Source organism: Erinaceus europaeus, chromosome 4 (genome assembly GCF_950295315.1).
Source record: "Erinaceus europaeus chromosome 4, mEriEur2.1, whole genome shotgun sequence".
In the NCBI taxonomy this organism is placed as follows: domain Eukaryota; kingdom Metazoa; phylum Chordata; class Mammalia; order Eulipotyphla; family Erinaceidae; genus Erinaceus; species Erinaceus europaeus.
Genome location: NC_080165.1, coordinates 21,690,481 through 21,714,516, shown reverse-complemented (window position 1 = coordinate 21,714,516; position 24,036 = coordinate 21,690,481). Strand labels below are relative to the sequence as shown.

At 49.7% G+C, this 24,036-nt stretch overlaps 1 protein-coding gene across 3 annotated transcripts in view; it reads left to right on the top strand.

Annotated features, from left to right (window-relative positions):
• PLA2G6 (phospholipase A2 group VI) overlaps positions 1-24,036 on the top strand; it is a 46,414-nt gene that overhangs the window by 7,539 nt on the left and 14,839 nt on the right. For 2 of the 3 annotated variants that reach the window (XM_007519324.3, XM_016186532.2), the window contains exons 2-7: positions 1,175-1,500; positions 13,743-13,958; positions 14,499-14,682; positions 16,827-17,017; positions 20,226-20,322; positions 22,134-22,316. In XM_007519324.3, the coding sequence (XP_007519386.2) occupies positions 1,292-1,500; positions 13,743-13,958; positions 14,499-14,682; positions 16,827-17,017; positions 20,226-20,322; positions 22,134-22,316 (1,080 nt within the window). In that variant the 5' untranslated portion in view covers positions 1,175-1,291. Of the gene's footprint in view, positions 1-1,174; positions 1,501-13,742; positions 13,959-14,498; positions 14,683-16,826; positions 17,018-20,225; positions 20,323-22,133; positions 22,317-24,036 lie in introns of those variants that run through there. The other variant, XM_060188950.1, reaches the window with a different exon arrangement.

Here is a 24,036-nt window from a genome sequence, read left to right as displayed (position 1 = left end):
GAGCACGAGATGGTCCTGGATCCCTTGCCATGTCTGACAGGTGACACTGGTTTTGCCTGTAGTATTGAATGACTCCTCTCTATCCCCTGTAAGATTTACTTCTTTTATGGGATTGAATGGCCTTTTTTTCTCTTTCTTCCATTTTTTAAAAATATTTTATTTATTTATTGCCCTTGCTGTTTTATTGTTGTAGTTATTATTGTTGTTATTTATGTCATTGTTGTTAGATAGGACAGAGAGAAATAGAGAGAGGAGGGGAAGACAGAGAGGGGGAGAGAAAGAGACACTTGTACACCTGCTTCACCGCCTGCAGGTGGGGAGCCGGGGGCTTGAACCGGGATCCTTACACAGTCCTTGTGCTTTGCGCCATGTGCGCTTAACTCAGTGCGCTACCACCTGACTCCCTCTTTCTTTTTTTCTTTTGTAAGATATTCCTATTTTATGAGAGAAGTCAGGAGAGAACAAAGCACCATTTTGTAGTGTGCAGGTTTGGAGGGTTGAACCCAGGGCCTCCAGCACTCAAGTGCCTCTGCCTACAGACTCATCTCTCTGGCCTTTCAGGGTCTCTGAGTACCAGAGCATTGGTTTGTACCTTTGTAGCAAGGACCCCGCCATATACATTCATGACAGACATGGGCCTCTGCTCTCTTTTCCACTAAGACAGCCTCACATGCTGGGGGAGGACACTGGGTCTGTGGTGGTGGCAGAGTCAGCGAGGAGGCCTGTCCAGTCCCGTGTGCATGATGACTGCACAGGAGGTGAGCCTGCTGGCTCCCCGGCCTGGCCCATCTCTGTGCCCTGACTTCCCATAGGACTACTCACTGCCCACGCAGCACCATTTCTCTTGCATTTTTTTTCTCTTTTTGCCACCAGGGCTATCTCTGAGATTCGGTGCCTTCATGATGACTCTACCACTCCTGATGGCCATTTACTCCCTTCCTTCCTTCCTTCCTTCCTTCCTTCCTTCCTTCCTTCCTTCTTATTTCTTGCTTTCTTTCTCTATAGAAAAATAGAAGAAAGAGGGAGAGAGGGAGGGAGAAAGAGAGATCCTTGCAGCACTGCTTCAGCACTTGTGTAGCTTCCCCCCTGGCAGGCGGGGACAGGGGACTTAAACCTGCGTCCTTTTGTGTGCGAATGTGTGTGCTCTACACCACCACCTTCTCTTTTGTTCCAGGTCCCTCCAGGCCCAGAGTTGTGTCCAGGTGCTGGTACAGTGGGCCCAGCTGCCCAGAGGCTCGGTTTTCTTCCAGACCGAGGGGGTGGCAGCAGGCCCCTGTCTACCCCGCAGAAGATGCAGTTCTTTGGCCGCCTGGTCAACACGCTCAGCAGCGTCTCCACCCTGTTCTCCAGCCCATTCCGGGTGAAGGAGGTAACACTGTCTGACTACACCACCAACGTGCGTGTCCGAGAGGAAGGGCAGCTGATTCTGTTTCAGAACATGCCTAGTCGTACCTGGGACTGTGTTCTTGTCAACCCCAGGAACTCGCAGAGCGGCTTCCGGTAGGTGGCATCCTCTGTGACACACACTCTCCTTTCCCTCCTCCAGGGGTTCAGGCTGCAGGGCCCTTGAGTCTGATGTGGGTGGGGGTGGGGGTGCTTTTTAGATTCTACTCTGACAGACTAGAGTTCCAGTGGCAGGATGAAGCCATGGAGGCAGTCTGGAGATAGGGCCAGGGAGTAAACAGCCCATGCTATTTGCCCCCTGAAAATGGAGGGAAGGAGGAAGGGCAGTGAGGCTGAGAAAGAACAAATCAGGTCACACCCAGAGGTCACTTACAACCCTGGATCTTTCTGTCTGCTTCTTGTCTCCCTTTTTTTCCTACCTGTGTGTGTGTGTGTGTGTGTGTGTGTGTGTGTGTGTGTGTGTGTGAGAGAGAGAGAGAGAGAGAGAGAGATACCAGAGTACCACTGCATCATATATCCTGTTTAGTCTGTCTCTTGTTTTTATTCAATGCTGGGAATTGAACTCAGGACCTCACCCACACAAAGCATATGGCTCACAGTGAAGCCACCTCCCTAGCCCTGTTCTGGCTTTTTGAGGGAATGGCTGTTCTTATAGAGGCTGACGAGGCTTCTATAGGGGAAGCTCTAAGGTGCAGGTCTCCCAGGGACAGAAGCAAAGAATAGGAAGTCAGGACAAGTGGGGGACCGAGCTAGCTGCAGGGCTGGTTGGGAAAAGGGAGAGGAGCCATCCAGGTCCAGAACACAGGCTCAGAAGAGCTTGGCAGACCCATGTCTCTGATGGCCTTTCCCCGTCCATCCATCCTCCCAGCTGCTCCAGCACCCACCTGTTGTGCAGGCTGCATGGGTGCTGCAGGATGGCACAGTAGGACTGAGTATCCCCAGGGAGACCTCCAGCAACCTGGCACTGCAACCCCCTTGAGGATCACAGGGCCACAGAACAATGGGCTCCAGGAGGCGATGCCTTCCAGGTGGGAGACTCTGCACCTGAAGGATTCTGGCTGCTGTTCCACCTGGCTGAGCTCATCCCCACCCCTGGGCAGATGGCTCCAGACACATGCTGGGGCCTCCAGGGCTCTGATGACATGCAAGACCACAGGGGTCTCTGGGGAGCTTTCTGATGGAGAAGTCTCAGAAAGTGGCTAGGGTGTGTGTGTGTGTGTGTGTGTGTGTGTGTGTGTGTGTGTGTGTGTGTGTGTGAATCAGGATCAGGCTCCAACCACTCAGAGAAGAGCTGGCATGGTACCAGGCCCATCAAGTGAGAGCTCAGGGTGCTGATGGCCCTGGGCAGGCTCCTGCAGGCTGCTTCTTCCTATGTGAGACTCAGTCATACCATCACCTACTGGGTCTGCTGTGAGGCTGCAGGGACATAGGTTTTGTTTTTGTTTTTGTTTTTGCCTCCAGAGTTATTTCTGGAGCTTAATGCTGGCACTATACATCCACTGCTCTTAGCAGCCTTTTTTTTTTTTCCTCTCCCATTTTTATTTGATAAGACAGAAATTGAGAGGGGAGAGGAGGTAGACTGGGAGAAAGACAGATACCTGTAGACCTGCTTCACTGCTTATGAAGTATCCACTGTGCAGGTGGGGATTGGGGGGCTCGATCCCAGATCCTTGCATGGGTCCTTGTGCTCAGTACTATATACACTTAACCAGGTGCACCATCACCTGGCCCCCTGGGACATAGGCTTCTTACTACACTAGTGCTTAGACTAGCCAGGGCTCAGCCCCTCACCCACGAGGCATGCTGTGGACACATGCCTTTGGCTGACACATGTCAGGGGTCTCAGAAGGTCCTGACTCCCCCCTGGAGCTACAGACCCCAAGCAGCAGCACTCCCTGGTCCCTGCGTCTGGTAGTGGGGTCCTAACGTCCCCCTTTAGCACCCTGAGGACTTTTGGGGACAGTTCAGAGTTGGCCAGGCAAGTAAAGGAGGAGGCTTTTCAAAGTCAGAACCTCACAGCCCAGGAAGAGCTCAGAGGTAGAATCTGGGACTTAGATTCGTAAGGCTCTGGGTTTGATTCCTGGCACTGCATATTCCAGAGTGATATGGTGCTTTGATCTCAGTCTGTGTCTCTCCCTCCCTCGTGAAATTAAGCAGAGAGTAAATTAAAATTATAACCTCAGCCCCTGCAGAGGGACATGCATACTTTCCACATAGACCCCATTGTCCAGAACTCAGCCACATGGGCACAGCTGGCAGAAGGGAGGCCGGGGGGTATGTGGTCTGTGCTCTGCTATGTGCCAGGTCAAAAGCAGAGGCCCTGGTGCTTTGCTTCTCTCTCTCTTTTCTCCCTCTCTCTCTTTCTCTCTCTCTTTCTAAAATAATTTAAGATTTTGTTTATTTTACTTGACAGGACAGAAAGAAATTGAGATGAGGGGAGGGAAGATTGAAAGGGATAGAGAAAGACACAGGCAGCACTGCTTCACCACTCAGGAAGCCCCCCCCCCCGAACTCCCTACAGGTGGGAACTGGGGCTTGAACCCGGGTCCTTGTGTATGGTAATGTGTGCACTCAACTGAGTGTACCACCATCTGGCTTCTGCTTTTCTTTCTGTTTTTTTTTTTTTCTTCTCTCTCTCTTTTTCCCCTTTGATATATAGAGGGAGGGAGGGAGGGAGGGAGGGAGGGAGGGAGGGAGAAAAGGAGAGAGAGAAGAGAGGGAAGGGGAAGGAAGGGAAGGGAAGAAAAGAGGAGAGGAGAGGAGAGGAGAGGAGAGGAGAGGAGAGGAGAGGAGAGGAGAGGAGAGAAGAGAAGAGAAACCACAACACTGAAATTTTTAGTGCAGTAGGGGCCAGGCTTGAACCTGGGTCATGCTTATGACAAAGCAGCACATTTTCCAGATGACCTTTTCCCTGTCCTGTCCTGTTGCTTTCCATTTTGTTGATGGCTCTCATTGTCATAGAAGAGGAAACAGCTCTGAGTAACTTGCCTGAGGTCACCTGGCTGATTAGTAGTGGAACTGGGCACTTTGGCCTCAGGACCCTCCTCCTCTCTGTCCAGAAGAACCCACCCTGTGTGTGGCAGGCTGGTTGGAGCTCTGCTATGTGCTCCAAGGCCCTGGCTCTTCTGGAGTGAGGCCAGGGGTGGCCCCTTGGGGCCTGCCGTGTACATTATGATGGCATCCTTATTCCAGGTTCCGGTCCAGATTAATCATTCACAGCTGACCTTTGCAGTATTTGATGAGACCCACCTGCCTGTCAGAGGCATCTCAGCAGAGACAGGGACGCCCTTCCCAGGGATCCTGGGTGGGACCATCAAAGTGTTTGTGACAGGGTCTCTGCTTTCTGAAAGGGGACAAGAGAGGCCCCATGCAAGGGGTTTCTCCACGAAGCTGCTTATCAGGAAACCTCAACAAAGCCCATGGCCTGTGTCCTGACCATGCTCTCTGTGGCCTGTTCACTTGCCACTTCTGCCTGTCCTTACCTAGCAGGGTGGGCGACCCAAACCTCTGCCCTCAGAGCTCAGGTGCAGGTCAACCCGGGGGGATAAATGTGTGAAACTCATATTCTCCAAACAACCCCACTGACCCCCCAACAGCCTGCTCCTTGCTCTTGCTCTGCCCTCCTATGAGAACTCCCTTTCCTGCTCCTGCGGAGGGAGCCTGCCTCTCCCCTGGCCCTGTCCACACTAGTAGGCCCCTGTCGCCTTCAGTTGCTGTGTGTCTGCACATCTGTCTCCCTTATAGACAGCAGAGCTCCTAAAGTTTAAACCCAGGGTTGAGTTACTCCCTCTCTCTGTGTCTATTTTTCTATCTGAAAAAGCCTGAGTGGTGAAGCCCCGGCGATGGCAAAGACCAAATCATCCTGACACTTGCTAGTTCCAGTTTTGCGCCGTGACTGCAGGCATGCTCCTGTGCTGGCCGGTCTTACAGTCACAGCACAGCGAGAGCTTTGCCCCCCCCCCCCCCACACACACACACCCTGTAAGGCAGCGCTCCTCTGGGTGACCTGCCTGGCTCTATCCCCAGCACTTCACTCCTTGCCTAATGTCAGCTGTTCTGTTTCACCAAGGGAACAGAAGAGCCAGGAGAGAGAGCCATGACGAGCACCCCCATCTTCCCCCATCCACACCCAGGCCCTCACCCACCCTGTTGTCCTCTGGTGGCGCCACCCATACCCCTAGCTGAGGTCATTCCCCTCGAGGTCCTTGTCCCCTCTCATCTGCTTCAGGATAGAGTTCCCAGCATCCTGTCCTCTTACACAGTTTCTCCTCTGCTGCTGCTTTATAGATTTTTTTTTCATGTTTAAAATGCCTTTCTTAGGGGCCAGCACTACTACCACCACCACACATACACACACACACACACACACACACACACACTTTCTTCACCTCCAAGGGAAAGTTGCCATTAATCTTTAAAAAAAAAAAGAGGGTTTTTTTTAGATTTTTAAAATTTTTTTACTTATTGGATGAAGACAGAAAAATTGAGAGGGGAGGGGAACATAAAGAGGGAGAGACACAGATACTTGCAAAAAACAAAAAATAAAAACGCTACAAACAAAAATACTGAGGGTGGCTGGGCCATGGTGCACTGGGTTAAGTGTACAAAGTATGAAGCACAAGACCCGTGCAAAGATCCTGGTTCAAGTCCTGGGTTCCCCACCTGCGGCGGGGGAGGGGAGGATGTCGCTTCGCAGGCAGTGAAGCAGGGCTGCAGGTGTCTCTCTGTCTCTTTCCCTCTTTATCTTCCCTCCCCCTCTCAATTCATCTCTGTCCTATCTAAAAATATTGAAAAAATGGCCGCAGGAGTGCTTAATTCGTAGTGCAGGCACCAAGCCCCAGCAATAATCCTGGAAGGAAAAAAAAATTACTGAGCAAAGAAGCCAGACACAAAAGCAGTTCCTACAGAAGGTGACTGGTAGGGCTGGGTGACAGCTCAGACTTTCAGAGCACCAACCTGCCTGCCTGAGACCCCAGAGGACACAGGTCCAGTCCCTGGCACTCCTTTATGCCAGAGCTGACCAATGCTGTGGTCCTCTCTCCTCTGTCTCATAATAAATAATTCTTTTCTGGGGCCAGGCAGTGGCGTATCTGGTTAAGGGCACACATAACGCTGCACAGGGACCGAGGTTCAAGCCCTACCTGCCCCTCTTCACAAGCAGTGAAGCAGTGTAGTCGTCTGACTCACTCGTCCCCCTGCAGCAACATTCCATTGAGTAACTAACTTGTCATCTCGGCTTCATTTCAGTGCTGGTGCAATGAAGAATCAGGGTTGTTTCTAGGCTTCTTGGTGCATGTGCATATCTGTGCTTCTGTTAAGCCTCTGTCGAGGAGTCACTGGGTCAAGGCCAGGCATATCTTCAGTGATATGGAGGGTAGTGCCTTCTCTTTTTCTCCCAGCAGTAGGTGATTTCTTGTTGTTCCACGTCATGTTACACTTGATCAGGCCAGTTTTCAAGCCTTTCATCTTTTGGTTGGGTGTGTTATTGTGGCTTTCATTTATCCTCTTTAGTGAATATTTGCTTGGTTTTCTCAGCCATTTCAAACATAACGTTCTCTTCTGGTAGTGTTCTAGGAGGCTTATTTTGTGTGCCTGCAATCCAAGCACGTTTTCTATAGAATCTGCTGATGAAAAGAGTGCTTGTCTCAGTCTTTCTTCATGAAGTCATATTTACAGGTCTTCCTCCTTACTCTATGCCGTTAGTTACAATTCAAGAAATCCTTCACTACCGTGAGGATACAAGGACATTCTGAATCATCTTCTAGTGACTTTATTATTTTGCTTTATTTTCAGTCTTGGGGGCCTCGCATGTGCATGATTCTACTACTTCTGGGCTAAACTTCCTTTCTTCCTTTCTTTTTCTCTCTTTTTTCTAATTTCAGACAGACAGAGAGAGAGAGGTCCCATAGCACTGCTCCACTATCTGTGGACTTCCCATGTGGTGCCATGAATACGGGCCATTATGCATGGTAAGCTGTGCACTCTGCCAGGTGAACTGTCTTTTTCTAATTCCTTATTATTTATTTATTTTTTATAACTATTTATCTTTATAACTAGGTTGATAATCTACCTGTGCTTGGCTTCAGGGTATGATGTGAAATGGAACTCAGTTTTTTTTTCAGTGGGGGGATACAGTGCCCTGAGACCTTTTTACTGGTGACTTTTTCCTTCTAGCAGAGCCCAGCTCAGCTCTGGCTCCTGGTCCCCACCTGCAGGGGGAAAGCTTCACAAGTGGTGAAGCAGGGCTGCAGATGTTTCTGTCTTTTTCTCTCTATCTTCCCCTCCCCTCTCAATTTCTCTCTGTCTCTATCCAATAATAGATGATAATATGAGTATTAAAAAAGGAAAATTAAATAAATAAACCTACATTTCAGAGCATAACTCCACACAGCACACACCACCAAAGTTCTGCCACTGAAGCTCTGTGCTCCCCACCCTCCCAGTGACAGCCGCCACAGTTCTCACTAGTCTGAGAGAGAATTTGCTTATTCTGGGTTTGTTTCGAAAGTTTATGAGTTTTAGTTCTTTAGATTCCACTGTGAATAATGCAGCTGTGAACATGGGGGCATATGTCCCTTTTAGTTTGTGTTTTCATGTCCTGTGGATAAATGCCCAAGAGTAGAATTGCTGGATCATAAGGTATTTCCGTTTAATGATTTTTTTTTTTTAAGTTGTCTATGGACAGGGGAGATAGCATAATGGTTCTGCAAAAGACTTTCATGCCTGAGGCATGAGAGGTACCAGGTTTGTTTGTGTTTTTTTGTAAACTGTCTAATGTAACTTTCTTTTCTTTGTTTCTTTTTTAAATATTTATTTATTTATTGGAAAGAAACAGCCAGAAATTGAGAGGAAGGGGGAGATAGAGAAGGAAAGAGACAGGAAGACACCTGTAGCCCTGCTTCACCTCTTGTGAAGCTTTCCCCCTGCAGGTAGGGACTGGAGACTCGAACCCGGGTCCTTGTGCATTGTAACATGTGTGTAATATGTGAACCAAGTGCACCACCACCTAGTTCCTCTAATTTAGTTTTCTAACTAATCTTGCTGTCTGATAGAACAGGTTTACTACTTTATCTTTTTGCTTTGTGTGTAGAGGCTGGGTGCCCGCAAACCATGTGCTTTGTTACTGAGCTGTGTGCTTGGTCCTGTATCTTTGTAAGCAAGCAAGCAGCCAGGCAAAAAATAAAGCCCCTTACCTGGACTGGAGTCAGTGTATTTCACTAAAGTAAAAGACTCTGGAGTCGGGGGAGGGTTCAGGTCCTGGAACAGGATGGCAGAGAGGGACCCAGTAGGGGCTGAATTGTTATGTGGAAAACTGAAAAATGTTACACATGTACAAACGATTGTATTTTACTGTCAACGGTAAACCATTAATCCCCCAGTAAATTAAAAAGAAAAAAGAAAAAAAAGCCCTTTGCTCTTGAGAGTTGGGTTGGGATTATTACGTTGACTCAGGCCACATTTCCTCCGTGTTCCCTTGAGGTGAATCCTCTGCTCCCATCGCAGCCAGTCTGCCGTCTCTACAATCTTGCTGTTCAGCTGGGCAACAGCTGGTCTTAGGAGTCTGACTTTTTTTCCTTCTAGTTTTTTTTTTTTTTAAATCATCTTAAAGCTTTTGCAACATATGACTGAGTATTTTCTTGAATGTTTTCTTTGTATTCTGCTCCCTACATCTGCTTAGACACGGATGCTCCGTTACTGTCTCTTAGTGGTAGCTATTGAAAGACAGTTCTTCATGGTCTCTTGTGTTTCTGTACATCTTGTGAACAGAGATACCGACTACCTTTGTTCCAGGCTATCTTTTTAAGGTGTTTGTATAGCAAACAACCTTGGAAGACAGAAATACGATCTTTCCCTAGAACTGAGGTAAGTCTGCCTGCTTCCATGTAATAAAGATGTTATCTTCCTCTAGAGAAGAAACTAGGTTTGCTTATTGACAATTGCAAAACATCCTAGCTCTTTTTTTCATTTTAAAAATATTTTTATTTACTGTATTATTAGAGACAGAGAGGAAATTGAGAGGGGAGGAGAGAGAGGGAAAGAGACAGAGAGACTCTTGTAGCCCTACTTCACCACTTGCGAAGGTTTTCCCCTGAAGGTGGGGGACCAGGGACTTGAACCTGGGTCCTTTTGCATTATAGTGTGAGCACTTAACCAGATACACCACCACCAGGCCCTAGGATCCAAGTTCTTTAAGTTCAAGGTTTCTCTTCTAAAGCAACATGAGTGGCTGTCACCTGACCCTCTTCGTGCCACCCCATGGGGACTGGATCCCAGGGAATTGGCACAGAGGAAGATTCTCTGGCTCCAGCAGTTGCTGTGAGGAATAAATTGCCCTTTGTCTTGGGTCCAGGAGTCTCGTGTCTTCTGCCAGCATTCATGAAACTGTGTCAGGCTAATTTTTCAGTCTGCAGGTAGGGTAAAATCAGAAACCCTTAACAGTTCTTTCCAGAACCCTTGCAATTGTAACATACATCCTTGGCCTTACTGAAGTGTCATTGGCACGTTAGTCTCTTCCAGAACAATAAATGGCTCTCAGAACCTTTTTGCCGAGATCCTGACGGAGTACACGCTGGTTCTTGTGCCTGTTTGCTTCCTTGCTTTTGGTTCCCTGCTAGGGTTCCTCCCACTCCCACTGGGGCTGCATGCTATTCCAGAGCCCTTGGTAGACTCTCTTATCTGTCCTCTCTCTCTATCTCTCTTATTATTGTTTTACTTATTTATTTTTGCCTCCAGGGTTATTGCTGGGTCTTGGTGCCTACAATATAATCCACTGCTCCTGAAGGCCATTTTTCCCCCCATTTTATTGGATAGGATGGAGAGAAATTGAGAGAGATGGGGAAGAGAAAGCTAGATATCTGAAGACCTGCTTCACTGTTTATGAAGTGACCACAGAGAGGAAGAGAGAGAGAGAGAGAGGGAGGAGGCGTTGCTAGGGGCTTTACCCCCGGCCCCGTGCCTGTGAAAGTATGCACAGTGCTGACTCACCCCCCCATGCTTTATTCTGTTGATTGTTTTCTCACCTGCCTTCCTGTTCTTTAGTTTTCTCTTTCAGTTTTGTTCATATATTTCTTAGTTTTTGCAATTCTATTTTTTTTAATTCTATAATTTCCACTTGGTTCTTTATATGTGTAGTTTAATGTTTTTTTCCCCTCCAAGTTGTAAATCTATTTCACCCTCTGATATATCATTACAGTTCTCTTAAAGTCTGTATCAAATAGCTGTTTGTTTGCAGACTTGCAGATTTGTTTTTGTTGTGTCTTGTTCCTTCGTGTTTTCTTTCATGCTGCTTTTTTTTTCTTGTGTCCCTGCTGAGCTGTGATTATACATGAGGCCCTGGATTTACAAAAATGCCTCTAGAAATTATTTGAAGCCTAGCTTGACTTCTCCTTGTATTTTCTTCTCCCAGGTAGTTGGGAATATGTTCAGTCAGGAAAATTTCATCCCAGTTTCTGGAAGCGTAATTATCTGAGGCTCAAGCTGCAGTCCCTGTGAGGGTCTGTGCCTTTGTGGTCCATGTGATTCCTGGGGGTAGTCCTTCAGATTCCCCATGCAGAGGAAGAAGTAGCTTTCGATGCCTTCCCTTTGGCATATCTCTGATTTCTAGTCCCTAAGCCACAAGGTGGTTAAGGCTCCTGTTTATTCAGCCTTCCAGGTGCCCATAGCCCCAAACACTAGGCTCTGCTCTTGGCTTCCATCCTGCTTTGTAGCCTGGCAGCGCAGCTCTGTCTGACCAGGAATCCAGCGCCTTCAAGCAGCTGCTTTTTCTAGTTTGTCCTGCAGTTCTGTTGTCTGGCAGCAGGCAGTGTGGCTCACGTCACCTAGTCTGCCAGAGGTACAAGTGTAGGTCTACAGGACCGCCACCAGCTGCAGATGCCTGATTGCTCATTCCCTGTCGGCTACCTGGGTTTGCCCACCTGTTCTGCAGAGCTACTTAGAAACGCTATCTGAAATGGTTTGTTTCTTTTTCTTTTTTTAATTTTTATTTATTGGATAGAGACAGACAGAAATCAAAATGGAAAGGGGAGATAAAAAGGGAGAAAGAGTGCATTTAAAAAATTTTTTTGTTATTTTAAAAATCTTTTGAGTATTTATTTATTTATTTATTCCCTTTTGTTGCCCTTGTTTTACTGTTATTACTGTTGTTATTGATGTCATTGTTAGATAGGACAGAGAGAAACGGAGAGAGGAGGGGAAGACAAACAGGGAGAGAGAAAAAGAGACACCTGCAGACCTGCTTCACCGCTTGTGAAGCGACTCCCCTGCAGATGGGGAGCCGGGGGCTCAAACTGGGATCCTTACACCGGTCCTTGTGCTTTGTGCCACCTGCGCTTAACCCGCTGAGCTACTGCCCGACTCCCAAAGAGAGCATTTTATAATGAAGAAGAACATTTGAGTCATGATGTTGTCATGTACATGTTGACATTTCCATTCTTTTATTTATTGTTTACACTGTGTGGGCTACATAAATCATGTGAAATGTGTAGCTTACTTTTTTACTCAACAACAAAAAATAAATGTTTCCCTGGTTTGCTTGTTTGTTCTTTGTCATTGGTAGGGCTTCACCACTCTAGGCTGACTATTTCAGACAGAGAGAGGCAGAGAGAGAGGAAGAGACGCCACTGAAACTTCCCTCAGTGTGGTGGCCTGACTTGAAACTGGGTTGCACCCGTGGCAAAGCCCGTGCCCTGCCAGGTAAACTGTCCTGCTGGCCCTCCCGGTTCTCTCTGTGCCTCATTCTAATGTCTAGGTAATAGTTCATTCCATAGGTAGACAGCGACTTCTGATAGTTTACTTCTGGATGTTTAAGCTAAGCAATCTTTTTTATTAAAAAAAGATTTTATTTATTAATGAGAAAGGTAGGAGGAGAGAGGGAAAGAAGCAGACATCACTCTGGTACATGTGCTGCCGGGGACCACAATTGGGACCTCATGCTTGAGAGTCCTATGCTTTATCCACTGCGCCACCTCCTGGACCACAAACAATAATTTTTTACTTTCGGTATGTGTGAGGAGTCAGGGAACTGACCCGAGTCTCTCATTCCTGATGGTCAGATAAGAAACTGGGTACAGCAGGGCAGACAGCATGATGGTGATGCGAAGAGACTCTCATGCCTGAGGCTCCAGAGTCCCAGGTTCAATCCCCTGCACCACCATAAACCAGAGCTGAGCAGGGCTCTGGTCAAAAAAAATAAAGAAAAAGAAAAGAAGCTGGGTACAGCAGGGCTGTGGTAAAATAAAGTACGCTAAGACAAAAAGGGGTCTCTTCAAGTGAAAACAAAACTGTAGCTTGGCCTAGCTGTGTATTTTTATTATTTCAGTGTTAGTCTACATGTGTCAAGCTTTGTGCTTCTTAATAATTACTGATTCTGGGAGTTGGGCAGTAACACAGCAGGTTAAGCACAGGTGGCGCAAAGCACAAGGACTGGAATAAGGATCCCGGTTCGATTTCCGGCTCCCCACCTGCCCTGCAGGTCGCTTCACAAGCGGTGAAGCAGGTCTGCAGGTGTCTGTCTTTCTCTCCTCCTCTCTGTCTTCCCCTCCTCTCTCCATTTCTCTCTGTCCTATTCAATAGCAATGACATCAGTGACAACTATAATAATAATTACAACAATAAAACAATAAGGACAACAAAAGGGAATACATAAATATTTTTTTTTAATCTTTAAAAAAATTACTGATTCATTGAATAGAAGCAGAGAGAATCAGGAGGAGTTGGGGAGGTAGAGAGGTGGAAAGAGAGTTGTCTTCAGCACTACTTCTCCACTCTAGAAGCTTCACCCCTTTGGGTGGGGACCAGAAGCTCGACCCCCGTCCTTGTGCAGAGTATCCTATACACTCAGCCAGGTGCACCACCACCTTTCCCCTTCTTTCTTAACTATTATTTTGTATGTTTGTGTATCTTTTTTGGCTATTTTATTATTTTGTGCATGTGTCACTTTTAAAATTATTTTTATTATCTTTATTTATTTATTGGATAGAGACAGCCAGAAATTGAAAGGGAATGGGGGGAGAGAGAGAGAGACAGAGACACTTGCAGCACTGCTTTACCAAGTGGTAAAGCTTTCCCCCTGCAGGTGGGGACGGGGGGCTCAAACACAGCTCCTGCGCACTGTAATGTGTGCTGAACCAGGTGCGCCACCACTTGGCCCCACGTTTCTTTTTTATATTTTCCGCCCCCCCCCCCATATGTGTGATGATGAGACTCTTGTTGGAGTGGGTGTGTCAGCTATGGGCAGTGACTATTCTTGGGGTCCCGAAGCCCCTGATTATAATTGGGTTGTGTGGGCCTTGGGTCCCGCTGGGCCGACTCCCACGTCTCCCTGTGTCCTGGCCCCATAGGCTCTTCCAGCTGGAGACGGAGGCTGAAGCGCTGGTGAACTTCCAGCAGTTTTCTTCCCAGCTGCCGCCTTTCTACGAGAGCTCTGCCCACGTGCTGCACATTGAGATCCTGCAGAGCCTCACCGACCTCATCCGCAGCCACCCCAGCTGGTCGGTGGCCCACCTGGCGGTGGAGCTGGGTATCCGAGAGTGCTTCCATCACAGCCGCATCATCAGGTGGGCGGCTCGAAGTCTCTCAGCCCTGCCTCAGTTTCCCTCTGCAAACACAAAGATTTCCTTTTGGATAGTTTGGCTCAGAAGGTGCAGTCTCGCCTCTGTGTTAGAGAATAGGGATCCGAGTGGAGCGTTTCTGGAGCACCACGATCTCGAATCCTTCTGACACCCCCATGAAGTCCCAGCAGCCCAGAGACAGGCCGTGCACCCTGTGCAGGGTCACTCATGTTGACAGCCAGAGAGGGTAATAACCTCAGTCGATCGAGATCTCTGCCCATTCTGTGCCAACCTATGGCCCCTGCAGTGGCTTTGGGCACCGCGATCGCATGTGTTCTAAGCAACTGCTCCACGGTGTAAACATGGACAGAGCCCATAGTTAGGTCACCAGGTAGACTGAATCAGCCCTAAGACAGGACTGGCGGCGGCCTGAGCAGGGCACAGATGCACTGGGCTTGCTGCCCTGCTTCCCGCTTTTGCACCTGGCCTTCTCAGTGCCCACTCCTCTCCCTCGCCTGGTGCTCACCTCCTGCTCTGCTCCCACAGCTGTGCCAACAGCACGGAGAGCGAGGAGGGCTGCACACCCCTGCACCTGGCCTGCCGAAAGGGTGATGGGGAGATCCTGGTGGAGCTGGTGCACTACTGCCACGCCCAGATGGACGTCACCGACAACAATGGAGAGACCGCCTTCCACTATGCCGTGCAGGGGGACAACGCCCAGGTGCTGCAGGTGAGTGGGGACCCCTCAGCGTGCTCACCACTCTCTCAGGGCCATTCTGCTCAGGTGGCACTCAGCCTCTCACTGCTCCCACCTCCCCACTCTAGGCCCACCCCACTGCACCCTGAGCTCCTGAGTGTGAGTGTGCCCATGTCGTCCCCACTGTCCCTCCTATCGCTTGTCAAGGTGATGCACCTCTGATCGCTCTGCCCCCACATCCCCAGGAAAGCCCTTCAAGCCAGCACACATGCAAGGCCCCACCCTGCCCACCAGCCCAGATCAACCTTATTTGGGCTCAGCAGTCCACTGGGAGAATTGACTTCAGCCCCTTCCTGGATGGAACCATGTTCTGCTTGAACCCTGCTCCATGATTTACATGCTCTTACAGGAAACCAGGACGAGCTGTACCCCGCTCCTGTAGGCAGCTGCACAAGGCACTCCTTTTGTTAGGTGTGTGGCACATGGGCAGAAATACAGACATGCACATTGTGAGCACAGGGAGTGAGCTCGCCTAGGGGCACCTGCCCTGCCATGTGTGTGGCTGAGGCTCTAGTCCAGCCCCACTCAGGAGGTTCACAGCTTCAACTGAAGTGCTGGTGCTGTGGTGTCTCTCTCCCCTGTCTGTGTCCACATGGATGAGGCCCCAACTCAAAAACTAAATGTGGGTAACTAGGTGCTGTGATATTATTAAAAGAAGACTTTATAGATTACATTAGAAAGATAGAATATTGGTAAAGTATTCTCTCTGGTTTTCACCAGGGTTGTCTCTGGAACTCAGTGCCCATTGGTCATGCTTTTCTTTTTTGATAGAAACAGAGAGAAAATAGTGAGCGATAAAGACGAAGAGAGGGAGAAATAGAGATACCTGCAGCGCTGCTCTAGCACTCGTGAAGGTCCCCCCACTTCTGCATATGGGGACTTGAACCTGGGTCCTTGCACATGGTACCGTGTATGCTCCACCAGATGTGTTACTACATGGCCCACTAATCCCTAGTGATCTTTAATCTTGTAAATCACTATTAACTTACTAATAAAATATTTTGAAGATTAAAAAAAGCAAAAGGTATTTAATACTTTATTGCTTAGCATCAGAGGACATTTCTCTCTGTCTTGGCATCAGAATGTATTCCAGAAAGTGTGGATTTGTATCGTGATTATGTAACACTGTCAGGAAGGGAATTCTCCACACACCGTTGAACTCACCGTCACTGAGAGCTCTCTTAAGGACCCAGCACGGCCCTGCAACCCAGCTGTAAAGTCGGCCCCATGTGCGTGCTGTCATTAAGGGCCACCATCTGCAGCCATCCTTTGTCACCCCACACCTTGTGCTTGGCCCTGTACTAAGTGTTGCATGTCTTCTGGTGGATTCTCCAGTTTTCTGTGGGCAGTGGCCATTATCTTCCCCTCCTTACCAAAGAAACTGAGGTTCAATGATGTAAAGAAAATGGGGAAGCCACAGAAACGTGGGTGGCAGTGTTCCGTCTTGATCCAGGCCCCAGTGTCAGCACCCACCTTCCCTGCCGTGTCTCCAGGCTGTCCGCAGACCAAGCCTGGGCACCTGGGACACCCAGAGTTGGTGAGAAAGTCACATGGAGACATATTTATCCACAAGGATCTTCAAAGCCTGTGGACTCTTTTTTAAATTGAAATAACAAAGTACCTAAAACAGAAAAAAATAAAAAGGAATCAGATCAAACAAGGGGTAGGGGAGACAGCAGAGTAGTCATGCACTAGACTTTCATGCTGTGCTCAAGACCATGTTCAGTCCCTGGAACAACAGAAGCCAGTGCTTGAGCGGTGTTCTCTCCCCCCCTCTCTCTTTCTCTCTCATTAAGAGAAAAATAAATACTTTCTAAAAAATTAAAATCTGTTCTTATAGTTAAATCATGTGTGATAGGAGTGGAGTAAAATATGAGAAGTCAAGCAGGACAGAAGGGCCTGTAATGAAAAATAAGTCTCATGCCCACCCAGGCCCCCCAGTGCCCATCCGAGACACAGCCTCCTTTGAAGTTTCTTGACTCAGACCCCTCCAAAGGCTCCTCTCTGTTGTGTTGCCTTAGCAAGACACACCCCCCCCCATGAATGTCTGGGAAGCTGCCCAGGGGGTGTGAGGGGAGGGACCCGCAGGGTGGCTCACCCGATGCCACCACTGTCAGCTCCTAGGGAAGAACGCGTCGTCGGCCGGCCTGAACCAGGTGAACAACCAGGGCCAGACGCCGCTGCACCTGGCCTGCCAGATGGGGAAGCAGGAGATGGTCCGTGTGCTGCTGCTGTGCAATGCCCGCTGCAACATCATGGGGCCTGGTGGCTACCCCATCCACACAGCCATGAAGTACTCCCAGAAGGGGTAAGACCGTGGTCCCCGCCCGCCAGCTCACCACATGTGCCTGAGGCTGCCCCCAGCACTGGCCTGACCCAAAGAAGGTGCCAGTGAATGTGTACAGAGTGTCCAGGCAGAAAACAGAAGTCCTTTTATATTTATTTATTTTGCAGAGCTTGGCCTTGTTGCACGAGTGGTTTCACTGCTCAGGACCACTCTCCCTTCAGCTATAGCGACAGAGAAATACTTTACAAAGACACAGAAAGGGCGAGATGGCGTAACACAGAGGATCATCCTACAGTGTCATAGCACCTGCCATATGGTCCCGAGCCTGGACCTGGGCCACGCATGTGGCAAGGCATGTGCCCTTCCTGACGAGCTGTCTCTCCAGCCCCAAATGGAAGCTTTACAAACTGTTCTACTATGAGCCCCAAACTGCCCCCCCCCCACCTTTTAAAAAAGAGTTCACTTTTTCAATTTGCTTATTTTGGATAGAGACAGAAATTGGGAGGGTGTGGGAGAGAGAGAGAGACAGATAGACCTGAGGCCCTCTCCCACTACTTGTGAGGCCATACAGATGGGGACCAGGCGTTTGAACCTGGGTCCTTGGGCATGGCAATAGGCGTGCTCAACCAGGTGTGCCACTGCCTGGCCCCCATGGACCTTAATTCCCATAAGCCTTCTTCTGCCAAACTGGAGAAAAGCAATCAGTTTACCTTGGCATCCCCCCATCCCAGCTCCCCAGGAATTGCTTTAGTGCTAGGACCTCATGTGAGCTCACAGTGTGAGGGCCCTTGACCTGGGCCACCTTCTGCCCAAGCTGTCACCCTCACCTGGCCATCCCTCCCTTGCTGAGCTGAGACCCATCCTCCTAAATGTGTCCTTCCTTCGCAGCGCTGGTAGCATAGAGGGGTGGTCTGTGTCCTGGGGAGCACCTGTCACTCTCTCATCTCTGGTCTTCTTCTCAACCTGGAAACCCTGGTCTCAGTAATTTTCTTCTCTGTATGTATGATGAACAGCTCAGAAAATTGCCCAGCTCAGCAGGAATATACTCCTCTCAGGAGTGATTGAGTGACTAAATGGACGAGTCTGGCGGACCCTCAGTCCTGGGCAGTATGCTAGACTCTGGCTCTACAGTCATGGCTGAGTGGCCACGGAGATGGCACAGCAGACAGGGCTGGACAACAGCAGTGCTGGGACAGGAGATGAGAGAGCAATCTCGGCAGTCAGGCGGGTTAAGCACAGGTGGCGCAAAGTACAAGAACCGGAGTAAGGATCGCGGTTCAAGCCCCCGGCTCCCTACCTGCAGAAGAGTCGCTTCACAGGTGGTGAAGCAGGTCTGCAGGTGTCTATCTTTCTCTCCCCATCTCTGTCTTCCCCTCCTCTCTCCATTTCTCTCTGTCCTAACAACAACAACATTAATAACAACAACAATAATAACTACAACAATAAAAACAGCAAGGGCAACAAAAGGGAATAAATAAATAATTTTTTAAAAAACTTTAAAAATTTTTTTTAAAAAAAGGAGAGCAGTCTCGGTACCTTCTCACTGGGTTTGTGTACAAGTGGGTAGGAGGGCAGAGAGGGCTGTGCTCAGTTGAGGGAACAGACCCTGTGCCCCCCACAAGGGGGCTTCTCTGTCTGGGGACGAGGCTCCTGCAAGATCTGCTCTCCTTTCCCTGATTCTCTCCAGCGTACTGGAGATGAATGGGAGTTCTCAGCAGGACTTGCCCAAACTCGTGCCAACTGACGTTCGAGTCTCAGGCTCCAAAGCCCCAGGTTCAGTCCCCTGCACCACCATAAACCAGAACTGAGCAGTGCTCTGATCTCTCTGTGTCTTTCTCTGCGTCTCTCACTAAAATTAAATAAATTAAAAAGTGCCCTTTCAAGCCAGAGAACGCTCCGTGTGGGCACTCGCCATGTTCTGCTTATCTCGTCACCTGTTCATGAACTCGGCTCCCTGCTGCCCTTTGGCTCTGTGGCAGTGCTCTGTGCACGTGGGCAGATGACTCCTCAAGCTCCTGTCTTTGTCCCCATGGTTACAGACCTAGGAGGAGACAGCACCTGCACTCTAAGCCACCCTGCCTCCTATTTGCTGTGGGATACAGGTCACCAGTGAGGTGCCAGGGAGACAGCAGAATGGTTATGCAAAAAGACTTTCATGCCTGAGACTCTGAGGTCCCAGGTTCAATCCCCAGCACCAGTGAGGTGTCAGCAGTGGGGATGGGGCCAGGGGGCCCAGGGAAACTCCATCCCAGGCAGGAAACCAGCAGGTGAAGTGTTCTGTGTCTCTGAGCATTCCTAGGCAGTCCAGTTCTGACTGTCACCGTATTGCAGATGGGCTCAGCCACTTCCTGGAGGTCACCAGGAGGAAGCTGGGGCTTGACCTCAGGCCTGGTCAGCTCTAAAGTCATAAGGGCCCATAAAGTGATCTTCACTCATTGAAGTTATCGGGGAAGGCTCCCAGGAAGAAGAAGCCTGAGGAGAGGTCTTGAGCAGTGCCCTGAGGGACTCAGTATATCCCTGATGTGCCATGCCACACATGCTAGTTGGATTCCTTTCTTCTGCCCCCTTTTCCATTTTTTTTTTTTTGCCTCCAGGGTTATTGCTGGGGCTCAGTGCTTGCACCATGAATCCACTGCTCCTGGAGGACTCCCTTTTGTTGCCCTTGTTGTTGTAGCCTTGTTGTGTTTATTATTGTTGTTGTTGATGTTATTCATTGTTGGATAGGACAGAGAGAAATAGAGAGAGGAGGGGAAGACAGAGGGGGAGAGAAAGACAGACACCTGCAGACCTGCTTCATTGCCTGTGAAGCGACTCTTCTGCAGGTGGGGAGCCGGGGTTGAACCGGGATCCTTACGCCAGTCCTTGTGCTTTGTTCCACATGCACTTAACCCGCTGCGCTACTGCCCAACCCCCCCTTTTTCCGTTTTATTTGATAAGACAGGGAGAAATTGAGAGGGGAAGGGGGAGGAAGGTAGACACCTGCAGACCTGCTTCACCACTTGTGAAGCTTCTCTGCTACAGGTGGGGAGCGGGGGCTTGAACCTGGGTCCTTACACATGGTAATGTGTGCACTCAACTGGGTGCACCACCGCGCAGCCCCATGGACTTCTTGTTGCTGGCATGTGTTACGACTTGCAGGAATCTTTTGTAGAAACTCATTCCTCTGTAGAGGAAGCCCCAAGTCTTTGGGTGCCAGGCTCTCCCCACCGCCCACCTCGTCTCTCCACAGCTGTGCTGAGATGATCATCAGCATGGACAGCAACCAGATCCACAGCAAGGACCCACGCTACGGAGCCAGCCCGCTCCACTGGGCCAAGACCGGTGAGGTAGGGCCGGGGCCTAAGGTCCCCTCCCTTTGCTTTGTATTCTTGTTGGGGTCCCTAGGGCCTTGTGGCGCTGTGCAGTCAGCAAGGTAGTGCATGAAAAATCCTTGCCAAGCTGTCCAGTGCCCCCAGCTAGAAGGTGACAGTGACACTGCTGCAGGCGCTTGGCTGTGTCTTTAGAGAAGCCATGGGTGACTCTTCTGGGGCATCTCCTGAAGCCAAGCCCCCTGGGAACCCGGATGGGGGCTGGTCTCTGGCCTCCAGGCAGCACATCGGGGTGATGCGTGGGGTGCCCCCAGTGATCATGCTGCTGCACATAACAGTCTGTGGTGAGGTGGGGGATGGCCACCTCTGTGGGGCTGCACGCCAGGTGCCAGGTTCTGAGCCAGGCCTGTTTGTGCACACATGGGTCACTGTCACCACCTGAGGGAGGAAGTTGTTTTCTCACAGCAGAGAAAGCTGCTGCAGGGACCCGTACACACTCAGACAGCAGGAGGAACTGGGGCTGAGCTCAGGCTTGGGATGGCTAAGCTGTAAAACAGAGGCTCCTTCCCACAGCCCCTGGATCCCAGGAGTTACAGGGTAAGCTGCCCAGGACCCTGGAAGGTTCATGCCTTTGTAGAGAAGGTCTGAGGTGAAGACACATTCTGCAGAACTCGGCCGCCAGTGTGCGGAGAGCACAAGAGGTTAAGTCAACATGCAGCAAATGCCAAAGCTTATTAGAGTAGATGTGTAGAGAAGTAAAGGACCAAGTGCTAAAACCGAGCCCACAGCATGGGGTGGGGGGGGGGGTTGGGGAGGCAAGGGGACAAACTGACAAAGAGAAGACTTACTGCTCCCTATTAGGAATAAGTTCAATATATTTACATTTACCACCAAAGTTATTGCCAGGGCTTGGTGCCTGCACTACAAGTCCTCAGTTCCCAGCTGCCATCCCCTCACCTTTTTTCCCATTTTTATTTTATAGGACAGAGAGAACTTGAGAGGGGGAGGGGGAGATAGAGGGGGAGAGAGAGAGACACCTGCAGACCTGCTTCACTGCACGTGAAGTGTCCCCCCTGCAGGTGGGGAGTGGGGTCTTTGACAGGCAGGGATACTCACCATTATACTAATGAGGATAAGCCCCTAGGGAGTGGGGTCTTTGCACGTGGCGGTGTGTGCACTTAATAGGACGCACTACCACCTGGCCCCTATATACTATTTATTATGGGATCTTTTGGGTAAGGAGAGGCAGGAGTTTGTCTCCACTGGGGGTAACTCCCTGTTTTATTCAGTTACTCGGGGTGGAGGCAGAAGTGTGTCTTGCTTCCTGGGTAAGGGCAGTAAGCTTCTCTGTCGGCATCCATAAGCAACATGGCTGGCAGTCAGAGTCAGTCCTGTTCACTTTCTAATGTCTTAAGCCAGAGTCTACGGGCTGAGGTTTTATGGCTTTTTGTTTGTTTTTCTGGCTCAGCTTTGGAACTGCCATATTCCATCAGCCTTGCAAAGTCATGTTTTAAATTTGCCACAGCATCAGGGAGAGGGACAGTTCTGGGACAAAGGAGACAACCTTTGCAGGGAGAGGTGGGGCCTCGCGAACTCAAGAAGACTTGGGGGAATCTTAAAATAACCACACATCTCCAGCCTTTAGTTCAGGGGTGTAGAATGAAGGTCAGGAGCCACCAGCTGCCACCGGGGCTCCTTACATGGCTGGAATTTTCCAGAATTTCGATACTTGAAGGTCACCAAGAGAGGCAGTGGCAATAGCCCAAGGCCACCAGATGCCAAAGCCGCCCTGGGTGGCCTTGACACAGGTGTGGGCCCTGTCTCCACAGATGGCCCGTCTGCTGCTGAAGCGGGGCTGCGACGTGAACAGCACCAGCGCCGCAGGGAACACAGCCCTGCACGTGGCAGTGATGCGCAACCGCTTTGAATGCGTCATGATGCTGCTGACCCACGGGGCCAACGCTGATGCCCGAGGGGAGAATGGCAACACCCCCCTGCACCTGGCCATGTCGGTGAGCTCTGACCCCGCTCCCAGCCAGCCCCGTCCCGAAGCCCATGCCATGGGTGCCCACCCCTCGCTCCCTGCCCACAACACCCAGAGTGTCCTTCCCTCCCACAACTCAGTCCAGAACCTGCCCGTCCCCTGAGGAAGTCTCATCCTCGTCCCAGCCCAAAGGAGCTTCTCTCTGGCCTGAACTTTGGAGCCTTCTTGCATGAGTGAGAGGACAAAGTCCAGCTCTGGCTACTGACTGACCTCAAGTCACCGCCCCTCTGTCGTCCTTGATGTCCTCACCAGGGAAATGGAGGTGTTGACACCCAACCTGTCAGAGCTTTTGAGAGGAGACACTTAAAGAGATATTATTTATAATTATTTATTTATTGGATGGAAACTGTGAGGGGAAAGGGAAGGTAGAGAGGGAGAAAAGGGACAGGGTGGAGGTGGGGAGACACAATAATGGTTATGCAAATAGTCTGTCGTGCCTGAGTCTCCCAAGTCCCAGGTTCAATTCCTTACATTATCATAAGCCAGAGCTGAGCAGTGCTCTGGCAAAAAGAAAAAAAAAAGGAAGAAGAAAGAGAGACTCCTGCAGCACTGCTTCACCACTCATGAGGCTTGCCCCCTGCAGGAGGGAACTGGGGGGGGCTTGCACATGGTACTGTGTGCACTCACCCAGGTGCGTCACCACCTGGCACCCCCCCCCCCAGAGGAGACACTTTCAAACTCTGTGAGGAAGCCTAAATGATGTGTTAGGCCTGCTACTGCGTGAGTACCACAAAGGTGTCGGCCGTCCTTCCCTTCATTGTCTGCATGCCTCTTCTCTCCGTGGGAGACTCTCAAGTCCTGGAAGGCGCTTCTGGGTACTTCAGTACCTGGAAGGCGCCCACGGTACTGGTCACTGTCATTGGCTTGTTCTAACCCATTGTGGTTAGTGCAAGTTTTCTGGAATCCCAATTTTTGTTTGGAAATTTGGATTTTGTTATTGGCACAAAATACTGCTAGCCACCTCTCCCCACCCCCTCCCCACCGTATTCATTTTCTGATGAAACATCTCCTACCTGCACTTGAACGATGTACTTTACCTGTCAGTTATCACACACACACAAAAGGTATTTCATAAAGAAGCAGCATGCTCTCCCTGTCTGCCACTCAATACGTAAGTGCCAGAGTTCTTTTTAAATAGTTTTCAGGGTTTTTTTTAGTATTATCTTTATTTATTTATTTACTTACTTATTGAATAGAGACAGCCAGAAATTGATAGTGAAGCGGGTGAGAGAGAGAGAAAAGAGGGGGAGAGAGAGGGAGTCGGGCTGTAGCGCAGCGGGTTAAGCGCAGGTGGCGCAAAGCACAAGGACCGGCATAAGGATCCCGGTTCGAACCCCAGCTCCCCACCTGCAGGGGAGTCGCTTCACAGGCGGTGAAGCAGGTCTGCAGGTGTCTATCTTTCTCTCCTCCTCTCTGTCTTCCCCTCCTCTCTCCATTTCTCTCTGTCCTATCCAACAATGACAACAACAATAATAACTACAACAATAAAGCAACAAGGGCAACAAAAGGGAATAAATAAATAAAATAAATATAAAAAAAAGAGGGGGAGAGAGAGAGACAGAGAGACACCTGCAGCACTGCTTCACCACTCACAAAGTTTTTCCCCTGCAGGTGGGGACCAGGGACTCAGGTCATTGTGCACTGTAAGATACGCACTCAACCAGCTACACCACCACCCGGGCTCTCAA